At 24.1% G+C, this 14,200-nt stretch overlaps 1 protein-coding gene across 1 annotated transcript; it reads left to right on the top strand.

The window, feature by feature from the left end:
* Nucleotides 1-214: 214 nt before the first annotated feature.
* Nucleotides 215-13,251, top strand: LOC112600528 (protein bicaudal C homolog 1). Its single transcript, XM_025347779.1, has 15 exons — nt 215-475; nt 3,140-3,183; nt 3,290-3,359; nt 8,398-8,477; nt 8,550-8,762; nt 9,212-9,457; nt 10,198-10,416; nt 10,488-10,656; nt 10,834-11,196; nt 11,444-11,512; nt 11,617-11,706; nt 11,772-11,881; nt 11,946-12,129; nt 12,191-12,310; nt 13,077-13,251. The coding sequence occupies exons 1-15, from the start codon at nt 235-237 to the stop codon at nt 13,181-13,183; spliced, it is 2,325 nt and encodes a 774-aa protein (XP_025203564.1). The 5' UTR covers nt 215-234; the 3' UTR covers nt 13,184-13,251.
* Nucleotides 13,252-14,200: the final 949 nt, after the last annotated feature.

Below are 14,200 nucleotides of genomic sequence, written 5' to 3'. Positions count from 1 at the left end.
ATGTTTGAGACCCCTACATCTTGTATAGTATATCCTCTCCATTAATTGATTAGGTTTATATGGATGGATTTTATTTTAGTAACTTTACCTTATAGTTTAAATTAAATTATCTGTTAAGTCGTTATCTTAAGATAACCTAATGCGATTTCTGTAATATATTGTACAATATATTTTGGACGTCCCGGTTATTATACTCAAATAGATAGTCAAACAGCATTATTCGAACAGTGCACAATGACCAACAGCACAGCGAACAGCATGGCCACAATATCTTCGATCATGATGACTTCGGCTGCCAGCTCGGATACAATGTCCGAAATATCAGATTCTGGTACAGGGACATCGGGCAGGAGTTATAGCGACAGCCGAGAAGAAATGCATCAATTAGCGACTTCTTTAGGATTAGAATCAGCCGATGATTTGGCCAAGGAACGATTCAAAGTCGACAGAAAAAAACTTGAGGCCATGTTGCACTGTAAGATTTTTTTAAATAAAACTTAATTACACCTAGCTACATTCTAAATATAAATTAAAATCAAAATTATGTATCTATTATTAAATTATATATAACACAATATACTTTAATATGGATTAAGTATTAACGCCATGTCGTTATGTAATAGTAGTATTCTGTGGAAAAACCCACATTACAAATTTTAAGCGATCTAATAAAAATAAAATATATATATTTTTTAAATGTATACATTGAATTCGTTTAATTAATAAAGATAATAAAAATAAGATAGACCTATACTAATAAATAATAACTTATTTTCTAGTTTTTAATTTAGATGGGTAATTTATTGAAATGTTGGAACATCCTCATTTGTTTCTGTCTTATTATGTCATGCAACGTGACATTTTAAATTAATATTCAGCAGTTTTACAATAGTTTATTGTTGAACAATTACTATTTATTAATAATAGACAGAATTGATCTATATCATTAAACTTAAAAATAAAAACATTATCTGTGCTTTCTCGTGAAATTTAATAATATTTAATTTTCAAGAATTTTCATAATTTGTATGAAAATTAAAATATAAAAATTAACGAAAAAGCACAAATAATGTTCTAATCTCTAAATTTGATCATAGATAAATTTTCTCTATTACTAAAAATAATTACACAAAATTGAAAGTGCTGAACATATATTTGCTACTTCTTGCATTTGGAAGACCGAGACTACAAAATATATTTTAAAATAGGTGCAAGTTCAATTTTAAAATTCATTAATATTGAAATGGATTATGTAATTTTAATAAATTGAATATAGATCAACTTTAATTTAAAATTTTAAAATATATTTTTTATAAGTAAACATTAAATAAATAAATTTTAATTCTTAAACATACAATACTTATACATTTATACAGGCAAAGGGAACATCTTAAAAAAATAATACGTAATTTATAAAGACTACAATTTTTCAATGATTTTGGAATAAGATAATTTAAATTTCATTTTATTAAAAAGAAATCATATCGTAAAGCCGGCTAATATTGATATTATGGGTATTTGTTAAATTTAAACAGCTAAAAATCAAATTGTTATGCCCGACGTAATGTTTAATAAGTACCTACCTCTTGCCACGAAGATTTTGAGATAAAATACCTCATATATTCATGGTTACCATTTAATACTTTACTACCTCACTAGGCACTACTATACGTTTATACTAGCCTAGAGGTACTGTTACAATGTCACTCTATTCTTTGTGACAGTTTAGTTCGTGTTTAATTTTTTTATTAATTAAATAATACTTTTTAGGTAGGTAAAACGGTTTTATAAGTCACTTTTAAATAACCACCCAACCCATGGTGGATTAGTTGAATAATTTTCATTAATTGGTATATTGTGATAACGGGATAACCACACAGTTTACATAAAATTTGAAGACTAATATTTTGTACATAATACTTCCTTTAGATCTATTACTTTATTGTTAAACCGTTGAGGGATCTAATAACACTAGCATTAAACTGATTATAAAAGTTTATTATGATTACCTACCCATAACCTAACTATTGGCTCAAATAAACAAATTTCCACTAATATTTCTTAACTTAATTATATGGTTTATCACTCACACGTTCACTCATGAAGTCATGATATGTGGTCTCAATAAAATTTCGATATCTGAAATATTTAAGACAACACGATTGGAAGTAGTGTCAATGGACACTCCCTTCCTTCAAGTGTTCACGTCTAGTAACTATCAACACATTTACTTATTATATTAACTTGTATATAAATTGTAAATTTTTAAATAAATAAAAAATAATAATAATAATAATAATAACACGATTCACATGTCAATTTAAGTATCAAAATAAATCTATTATAATTTAATATTATAGTCTGAGGTTCATAGCAAAAAAAAAAAAGTCATCAGATAAAAAAACTATCTACACCTAACAATTTTTCTTTATTTTCTTGATTCGATGGGGGGATTTACCCTTATCCTCCCCCCTGGGCTGCCACTGATTATAGTATAGATATTAAGCAACGATCAATATATCTATAAATAGGTATATATAAGAATAGGTACGAAAAAACATTAATTGTCATGAATGATATTATGACAATAAAGTAACGATAATGTGCTGAAATAAAGCTTTCATTTTATCTATATTTTATACCAAATAATGTATTGTATCAATCAAACAATTTTATTAGTTCATAAATCATTATGAAATAAAAAATTAGAGCGACATTAAAATAACACATTATTATCTAATAAATGTATGTAACAAAAATATACCACCCTTCATTAATATTTTGTTCACAATTTATTCAACACCAATTAATATTAATCATATTCTATAAATAATTTTATACATAGGTATATCATATTATTATTTAATAATTTAAAATGTATAATTTATTTAACAATTTTTAATAAATACAATACTTATATAATATTATATAAAATAGGTACTTATATACTTTAAAGGGTCCATTATATATCTATGAATTATAAATAATAGATAATAGTATCTACTAAATTATTTTTTATTTTGATATTTTACAAACTTAAATCATGTTTGATAAAAAATATTAAATCTTGAACATAATTTAGATGTTTAAAAATAATTGATAAATATTTATCTAATTTGTACCAACCGTATTTTTTTAGGTGATGGCGAGGACGGAATAACAGCAGTCAACTTTTTTCAAAAAGTAATTTTATAAATTAATTTTTAATTTTTGTTATTAATATTTTGATAATTTTTACATTGTAATAATGATTTAGTTAACATAATATAATAGTTCACTTTTTTTTAAGGTAATGACTGACACAAGAACACTAATTTTGTGGCCAACTAGACTGAAAATCGGAGCAAAATCAAAAAAAGGTTGGTATATCAAATAATCTATTAGTAGTTTTTTCATAATACCTAGTTTACTCATCTAAACTTTGAATACTAAAGTAATTTTATGTACCTATCAAAATTCTCGGGTTAGGTTTGGTTATTTGTTATCATCCAAAACAATAAAGTGTATAAAGAATTTATACAAGTTGTTTAAAAAAAAAAAAATACCAGAAAAGTCACTGTGTTATACCCATTATAGACTATAGTAGTTTTCGAGTGCACCATGTCATCGAGTAGGTCATCATTGTATTAACTATTATTATAACTCAATAATAATATTTTAATTAATGTATTACATACGGAAAACCATTCTAAGCGGATACATTCTCTATTACCAAGGATATTTTATAACTTATTTATTTTTCCATGAGTAATATGGTAGTTAAACTATCTTTTGCCTAAAATATATAGTACCTATATAATATTATGTACTTTATAGGTATACTATTATTTATTAATTATTATTATTACTTATTAATTTATAAAATAATATCGATTTGCCGTAGAATGTAGAATAGCGTGAATAGACTTACACTTTAAATAGCTTAAAAATTATCATAATTTTTGTTTTAGGTCTTTTACTTAACATAAAGACCATGACGTTTTATAGTAACATTTAAAAAACGAGAATTTTGCCTATTTAAGGCTATAAGGTGTTTAAATTTAACCTAAATGTGTTAATAATTTCATAGATCAAAGAAAATAATAGTTTAAGAAACTGAAATTCTTCAATATTTTACTATTATTACTTTTTGAAAATAAATGTCAAGCTATCATAGTCACGGACTGAAAGTTACTTAATTAATGTTCATAATAAAACAAAAATACTTTTAGAATAATTACACCATGACATGAAATTTTGTATGAAGATAAATCGTAATAATTTTATATTTGAATTCAATTTATACTCTAATTATATCTTTAATATTTTAAATTAAATTTTAAACCTTACGCATAAATACAGATAATAATTTGCAATTTTTCACAATTTTGGTAAATTACGTAACAAATTTACGTCATATAATTAATTATAAAACAATTATTATAGATTTACCCTAAACTTTTTTTTAATTCTAGTACCTACAAAAAAATTTCAAGGAACTTTGTACTTAATTTTCTTCAGTTTCTTGACAAGGTATATATATTTTTTATCAATATTTTTAGATAAATAATAAAAATATCCTTATATTTTGTTTAAATAAGTTTTTATCCACTAATTTGCCAACTTCAGATAAATAAGAAAAAAAAAATCTTTCTACTTACTACTTATTCTTTAAATCGTACATCGAAGACCGTTACTTCACAACAAAGGCAGGGTTTGAAATTTCGGCTTTAACCCCAATAGCAGCAAGAGTCCTCCAAAAGGTACCATTTTATCTTCTATTCTGTTCAATCTATACTCGGCTGACCAACCACACTTTTGTTACGGATTTCGCTGATGACAAAATAATTTATTCCTCACACGTAAATCCAATAACTGTTGCTTATAACTTATAACCCACAAACTAATTTAAACCGTATGCCGTCCTAGTACAAAAAATGGAAAATAAAAATAAACCACACAAACTGAACATAAAATCAAAACTACTCATTTATAAAACTCTATTGATGCCCATCTGAACATACGGCATCCAACTATATATAGTAAAAATTCTCTTCTGTAAATGGTTATTCTTTTCTGAATTACGATAGTAAAAAAAAAAACAAAATCGGTTTTGTAGAAAGCCAGTTGAGTAAAAATATTATCGTTATTTTAACTTTAGTTTTTTCCAATTATTTAAGTACAGATTATTGTGAAATTTATTTTTAAACTATTTATTGATTCACTCACAATTAAACATATTTTCAATAACGTTAATACTTTTTCGAGGTAAAGAGTGTTTACTGTTAAAATAACCTCACTTTATATAATATTAATAATAAATTATTCTCCCCAATTAAATAATAATAACAGCTAAATAACGTGAATAATGTAAACAGCAAGAACTTAATTTTGTTAAATCCGGTAATATGTTTTATGCTTGTTAATTGTTATATTTTAAAATATCCAAATCGATAGAGACAGAGAGAAATATAATATAAAGTACAACCATGCTAAAATGTAAATAATGAATATAAAATTTAAATAAAAAACTCACTATTTAAAAACTTAATAATTATTTACCTTTAACAATACTTTGGTAGATACATGCATGGACTTAAAAACTATTTTGCCTACATCTATAATCTACATTATTATGTCACCTATTGGTACCTAATTATGATTGCTATTATTGTGATTTTAGGTGCCCTATAGAAACTTTCTTCTACTTGAAAAAAATAATAAACTACTTTTAATTATTTTTAAGTCATTTCCGATATTTATGATAAAGGAAAAATGAATTAAAATTAAAATTAGTATTAAAATAATTATAAATAATGGAATGATTGATAATGTTTTTTTTCGGATAATCACAGCCTGACGGCCGCGTATCAATATTAAACTTACTTGATTACTATAAATATCACATTCACAAAATTATACCCCTACTTTTCAAAAGTCTGTTAGACCGTTCGACAACTAAAATGTATATCGTTAAAAATTTAGTTATATTTATTCTTTACAAAAACAGACGAAACAAATTTCTATTAAATACTTGCATTACCTAATATTGTCTATTTGTTCTCTGAATTTTACGTCATATTGTATTTCAATATTTACTTTTGATGCTATTTATTATTACAAATACAATGATTAATACGTCTCATTTATTTCAATTGCTAACTGATCTAAGACGGAATAAAGAGGATTTAAAGTTTTTAAATTATCAACCTCAGCAAACGTTCTTTTGGTCAACTAAGGATGATACTTTATGGATAGAAATTTTAAATACTGAGTATAAGGCTCATAAAACTCAAGGTATGTTGTAAAATTTATGTAGACAGACAATAATTTTTAATATTCGCATTTAATAACTACATTTATAAATATGTTTTAATTATTGATGAATCGATTATTATAAGAATATCAAATATTATGATTTTTAATAGTTTTATAGATAATTTCATGGTTTGTTTCTTAAAAACCGCTACCTTGTTATCTACTCTACTTATCTATAAAGTATTAGTTATTAAATATTAAAATCTTTGAATTATGGTTCATAATTTAATATCTTGATATTCCTATTTAAACAACTATTTTAGTTGAAATTGAATTAAAAATAAATTAATAAAGAAACTTACTAAAATATTTTGAGTTTTCAATATATTATATTGATTTTTTTTTAATTCACCTTATATAATGAAAATATTGTTTGCTATTTTTAATATTAATACCTACAAGACATTGTCATTAAACGAATATTTGTAAATTATTCACATAATATAATGTCTATAATACTGGATGTGTATAGTATATAATATATATGTGCTAAAAAAAAATAAAAGTCTGGAATTTATTAGTGATTAGTGATTACATTAAATTGAAAGCATATCCATAAGCATTTCAAATGATAAAGACAACTTATTGGATTAAATATTTCATATTTAGATTATGATCATTACGTATGTTTAATAGGTTTATTGAAATTTGAAATATTAAATAGATACCTCATACCAGTCATACCTGTTTGCTATTAAGATGATGATGTTAATATTTATTTTATTCTTTAATATAATTATGTTGATGTAGTGTAATGAGCTATTATCGATTGAAGTAAATAATATACAATATTTTTAATTCGAGGATTTTTATTGCTTAGAATCAGCTACCTACTTAAATCATAATCTATTAAAAGTTAATTTTTTCAATAAATTAGAAATATTATACACTATGTTTTATAGGGCGGAGTAAGACTTGTGCTTTGCATAATAGAAATATTTAGTGTTGGAAATAATAAAATTGTAAAATATTGTTAGTGTTTCCAAACCTATTTCTAATTTGAACAAAAACGTAAACTGGGAATCCCGTAAATTATGGCCACAATAAAAATAGATTTATTACATATTATAGTACTATGGTTTATATTTGAAAATCTGTATTAAAGATTATGCATACTACATAGATATTTAATAAATTTGTTAAATAGGTTTACTCTTTTAACATTGAACACTCAACATAATCTGAAATAGAATATTTTTCTAAGTACCTATTAATATGCTTGAATATTATCATTGATTCATTGAGCATTTAAGTTGGATAATTTTTATTTATAAGCATTTTTGCTTAGTAATATTTAGATACAAAGAGTAAGTATAAACTTAACTGTCCATGTGCAACGTAGACCGTAGTGGCAAATAAGGAATAAGGATATTTACTCTTCAAAGATTGTGGACTACACTCTAAGGACACTTACTTGCTTATCCAAACTTCGGATATGCTCGTTAGTTATTTACACAAAAAAAAACTCTCTTAATATTTGATGTTTAAATATAAACATTTTTATAAAAAAATGAATATTATTATTTATTTCAGATAGTTAGATAATGATATTTAAAGTATAGGTGCTCGTTTCTAAACAACGAATGTTCATTTTCCCCTGTTAAATTTTATACTATGTTTAGAATATTTAGATTTATCTTATATTATAAATTATATAATAAAATTAATTTAAGAATTTGGAACTTAAGGACTAGGAATCACTTAACTTAAGAATCATAATTTTATAACCGAATCACATTCTAACTGCATCTAAAGTGTCTCGAAATTTTTAACTAACATTTTTTTACCTTTAGTTTTTTATACTTCCAATAGTTATGATTGATATATTTAATGAGCATTTAAAGTACTAAATAAATTAAATTTTCACTAGGAGTAATTTTTTGAATTAGATTTATTGTTGAATTTAAATACATTAATGCCTACACATTTATGACCACAAGAAAAGTATGAAAAAAGTGCCTAACACTGTATTACTTTTATAGTGCTTTTTATTTATTACAATAATGATCTTGTGTATAAATACATATAATATTTTAAGACTTGTATGTATTTCTCAATGTATAATATTCTAAAATAAAATGTTTATTATGTATTATATAGACCCACATGTTCGAATCGCAGGACTCCCAGAAGATGTTAAGGCAGCTAAAATGCAAGTGATGAGTGTATTGGATGATCGAGTGAGAATATTTTTTGTCTCCTTGAACAATTTTTATAATTACTCAAAAATAATAATATTATATTGTACTTAGAGCAATCGTGTGACTATGAAGCTAGATCTTAGTTATACTGATCACTCGCATATTATCGGTCGTGGTGGTCTGACCATTAAACAAGTGATGGAGAACACAGGTTGTCATATACACTTTCCAGATTCAAACAGAACAAGTTTATTAGAAAAAAGTAATCAAGTTTCAATTGCTGGCAATTGTAATGCTGTAGAACGGGCTAGAGCTCGAGTTCGAGTAAGAATTAAATTATAAGTTATAATATCCATTATATTTTAAACTTTTAATTTTTGAACAATTATATTATCATTAAAATTTATAACTGAAAGCATAAAACAATCATAAATCTACCAACTTTTCCTTATACTCCCCGCCAAGAAAAACCACAATTCTGTTACGTATCCAAATAAAGAATTCCTCTCATTACTTGGTCGTCGCCGTGTGACTGATGTCGAGTAACACGCCGTACAGACTAGTGACTACGACGTATTTTAATCGTCGGCAAGTTCTGGTCTCTCGTTGCGCAGAGTATAGTAAAAATAAAAATGTAGGTAATACTAGTAATAGGAAAAACAAAAATATGTTAATTATTAATGATGAACTGTATAAATATTTTACAAAAGGAAAGATGGCGTAAGGTGCTATCTGTTTAATAAACATGTTAATAAAATTATTTTTATTTTTAGGAATTGACTCCATTAATATTTTGTTTTGACTGGCCTAACATTGGAACCGTTCAAAATTATCAAGATCCATCTAGTCAATTCCCATACATTGGTTCTATTCAAGAAAATTTTAATGTTCATGTTATGTTTCGTACTAGACCCAAGCTTCATTCAACTATGGTTATGGTTAAAGGACATGAATGGGATGTCGTGAGAGTGAAAGAAGCTACTATGCAACTTATAACTCATATGTGTGGAAATCTTGCAGTAAGATATGATATAAAATAATATGTTAATCGAGAAAAATTATTATTTTTATAATCACGTTGTACTAACAAAAATTAAATTTATATAAATATTACCTAGATTTTAAATGATTAGTTATAAATATTATTAATTCGTAATTAAAAATATCTCATTATTTTAAACAATTCATATAGTGGTATTATATTTTGATAATAAAATTGTTAACGCCGTTCAATAGATATGAAAATACAGTAATTTTTATTAGGTATTTGTTTGATTATGATTTAAATATTTTTATTTTGTACAAAAGGTATTATTATTCAACATATATATATATATATATTTAATACTATTCTTTTTTTTTTTTTTATTATGGGATATGATATAAAAGCTTTAAACTACATTTTTCACTTAAAAATCTGTCATTTCCAACTGCAATATTTTGAAAAAAAAATTTTATTATTATTAAATACTTATAAATTATTTCATAGTTGGAAACCATATATCTCAGTTAAAAATTGAAAATGAAATATATTTGATGTAAGTTTTAATATTTAAAAAAAATGAAAAGTGGCACTTAAGTCTATAACTTCATAACAATAAATAATTGTCAAGTTTAAATTAAATTATTTTAGTATACTTTTATATATTTATTAAAAATAAAATGTTAGTTATGCATTTTACTATTATTTTTATTAAGTTATCAATGAAAAATAAGAGAATATAATTAGTAGAAAATAATAATATTGTTATTATTTTAGAATCAAGTTTTAATACTTATGGTTATGGAAATATCTCCTCAACATCATAAAATAGTAATGGGGCCGGGGAATGAAACACTTAGAGCTATCACTCGCCGAACTGGAGCTCAAATATTGTTCCCTGATGCTAAGGATCCAAATATACCTTCTATTAAAAAAAGCAGTGTTACCATTACTGGTCATATACATAATGTCTATGCAGCTCGTCAAATGCTTATTGTAATATTTTTATTCATATTTTGCTAAATTTAAATAAATAAATATTTATAAATTGAATTTTTTGTTTTTAGGGTTCATTACCATTGCTTCTTATGTTTGACATTCCGCAAGACGAAATGGTACTAACCCATGAACAAATTGACAGTGTAATGCAACGTTTAGACATTTATATATCACTTCGACATAAAGCTAGTCAAAATATATATACAGTTTCAATAAAAGGCTTTGAAAGATCTGTAGGTAAGTGTCTAGTAATTATATAAACATTTATTTTTATTTTATCATTTTATTTGTAAAATTATTCATAAATAATTTAAGACATTCAAAATAATGATTATTTATTTTTTAAGCAAGTAATTTTTTTTAATAATTTTAAATATTCTTTAATGCATAAAATGGTTATTATTATTTTTACAGGTAACATTTATGAAGGTAGAAAGTGTTTACTAGGTGGTACTGGAGAAATAATATCACCAAGTATACCAAATACATATAATGTGTCAAATGAAAATCCATCATTTTTAATTTCCAATGGAGAATTTTTCAGTGGAAATAGATATTCAAATAAATCTTTTAACAATTTAGGTGGATTTAATAATTTCACAAATTTCCCTGGATCAATTTCTTCATCATGTCAAAATAGTGTAATCAATTTACCCTTGGTAAACAATCATGGAAATATTTCTCAGATTAATGTTTTGGGTCCAAGAATACAACAGTTATCTAACGATATAAAAATGGACAATTTATCAACTAATAACAATCACATTGGAAAATCAAGTAAATTATCATACATGATTGTGTTGAACTAGAGGTTCTCAAACTTTTTTTTGCATGTTTATTAGGTTACAGTCACAATATCATTGATGACTAAAAATAGTAATATTTAATATTTTTTTACTATATGGAATATTTAATTATTTTATACATATTTCATGTACCACCGTGTAGTATTTTGCATCTTATTGTTTGAGAATCACTGTTCTAAATAATGTACATAATGTAATTATATTTTTCATTATTTTAGCATTTAATTATATTCAAGACTCAAATACTTCTCCAAATCAAAGTTTGTTGTCATCATGTAATGAATTGGGTATTTTTATTTTTTATTTATCAAAAACTTTTTTAATTTCAAAAAATCTTAACTTTAAATATTAATATATGATTTTTATGTAAAAAATTGATTTTCTACTCTAGATTTAGAAATCTTTGAAAATCGTGCACCTGGTTTTCGAAGACAGCCGATTACTTATGATTACCATAATTTACGAGTTGCTGCAACACAAGGTACATTTAAAAACAAATATTAAAAATTGTTATACTTTAATATTTACATTATATATGGTTAATAGTGTCTCAAACAAAACCAAATAGATCAGAAATAAGAGTTCCGACATCTGTATGGTCTGGTTATGGTTTTAGTCAATCAAGTCCTTCAGCAGTTTTAAAAGGACAACGAGATGTAAATTCATTTTCATTTATCTAAATTATTTTATTATTTAATGATATTATTTTAATATTTATAGAATGAGTTAAATATATGGAGTAACTCTACACCAGAAATAAATAATGATACGTCTGAACTGGCATCAATGGAAATGAGTAACCATCTTGACTCTACACCTACATCGACTGTGTCTAAAATCACATCTTCTTCATTTGCTGATTTACCATCTCATTTGGCAATTCTTGGTTTAGATAAATATATAAGTTAGTTAGTTATTCAATTCAATATTAACTCATAATATAATATGATATAATTGTACTTTAGATTTATTTAAATCTCATGAAATTGATTGGACTACTTTCAAGACATTGACAGAAAGTGACCTACGTGAAATTGGTGTTACAGCCTTAGGCGCCAGAAGAAAAATATTATTATCTATAGCTGGTAAGACATTTTATTTTTCTATCTTTATAGTTAAAGATTAAGCGTACAAAAGGTTTGCATGCAATTTGGTCCAAAACTATACAACTGATTTTGAATTTTTCTCATGTGTTTGATTTGGTCCAACTTTAAGTATAGAATAGTTCATATCTCAATTAAAGATGTATGAGAGAGTAAGAAAGAATTAAAAATAGCTGCTATGATTTTGAATTAGTATGTCTGATATTGTGTTATAATTTTAATTTTGATTTTGCGGTAACAACTGTTAATGAGTAATGAGCAGAAGATAACAAAGATAACGAAAATACATTATATGGAAATCCATTTTATAAAATGGACAATACCTATATCGTGTACTTTGTGTAATTATTATTTTATTATAAAATGGTTCATAAACTATCATTATACATTTATATGTATATTATATTTTATTATATAAATAATTATATTTTAACAAAAAGGAAGTATTTTAACATAAAAATATTTTAGAATTAAAAATTTAAGTTCCATATAAACTGTAATTGTTAATTAAAATTAATTTATTTTGAGGATTTTTCTAGTAACTTATTTAATATAAATAAACAGTGATTATACCATCTTACTTGTAGGTATTAAACTGCTTCCTTAAATGTACTGTAATAAAAGACATTAGTATCATTATTTTTACTATTGTGTTAGATAATGAATTGAATACATTGTATATCTTTAATTGAATAGCTGTTTTTAGATTTTAATTTCTATTATTAAAGTGTTATATTTATTTTTGTAGAATTAAATAAAAGGTGTCCAGTTGGTGGATTATTTGGTATTAGTCCAGCCCCAGGAGCAGAAAGAAAAAGTCCTGCATCAAATAATAGTCCATCAGACACATGGTAAATTAACAAAAATATTAACTGTATGTTACAAAACTTCATATAATTTTTTGCTGTCAAAAATTATAAATTATAATTTAAATTATTAAAAAACTCTAGAAGGGTTTTAAACAATTTTTTTCAGAATATATAGGTGCTAAACATATTATAATTATATAACTACCTTCAGATTTATTTAAAACATAACAAAATTTATAATATTTTAGTAACAATTACTCTTTATTTTCCCTTCAACTGATATTAGTATATTATTATGTTGTAACCAAACATTTCACATGGCTTTTATATTACTACCTATATATTTGTTTACGTTCCAATAGCTATCACTTTTTTTTTAAATTATTCCAAAGTGTATTTATTTATCTCGAACTATACTTTGTGTTATTTTAATTCCTAAAAACCAAATTATTAATGTTGAATGTTTTTATGAGATTATCAATGTAATAATTATGTACGGTGTTTGTTTGTTACTTTTAAAAATCGTCAATCGTTGGTTAACTTAGATAGACAAACCACATTTATTATAACAACTTTTGGAGAAATTTTGATTTATGATATTTGCAAAACCATTGTATCCATTGTATTGTATTTCATGATGTTAAAATTGAGTTCTATATTATATTATTATTATTTTTTGTTGTTATTTAAAATAAGTATCATTATTATTATTATTTTTTTTATAATCTAAAATTGGTGTATTATTTGTAAACCTTTATTTGGTATAAAAATAAAATATGCTTTTGTATATTATTATAAATACATATATAATAAACAAATTGCCCATAATGTTTAGTTGATTTTGAAATATATAAACCTAGAATATTACAGTACCATATACTATAGAATCATACTAATTAATCTTTCATATGTAAGAATATTGTAGTTTGTTGTGTTAATGGTAAACATGATTTAAAATATATTTGATTAATATATGTTAAATTGTAATCAATTGTAGTGATTTGTAATTAGTCATGTAATATGTGATTTATAAGATTAAGCATAGGCAAACTATAATAGTAAG

This window comes from Melanaphis sacchari, unplaced genomic scaffold (assembly GCF_002803265.2).
Source record: "Melanaphis sacchari strain LSU unplaced genomic scaffold, SCAv2.0 Contig65_pilon_pilon, whole genome shotgun sequence".
In the NCBI taxonomy this organism is placed as follows: Eukaryota; Metazoa; Arthropoda; class Insecta; order Hemiptera; family Aphididae; genus Melanaphis; species Melanaphis sacchari.
The sequence above is the reverse complement of the archived record's forward strand: the minus strand, read 5'-3'. Positions and strand labels throughout refer to the sequence as shown.

Coding starts and splice junctions, on each gene's coding strand:
- LOC112600528 (XM_025347779.1), top strand. CDS start 235: ATGACCAACAGCACAGCGAACAGCATGGCCACAATATCTTCGATCATG. Junction 8,763..9,211: donor GGGCTAGAGCTCGAGTTCGA/GTAAGAATTAAA, acceptor TTTTATTTTTAG/GAATTGACTCCATTAATATT. Junction 10,417..10,487: donor CAGCTCGTCAAATGCTTATT/GTAATATTTTTA, acceptor TTTTGTTTTTAG/GGTTCATTACCATTGCTTCT.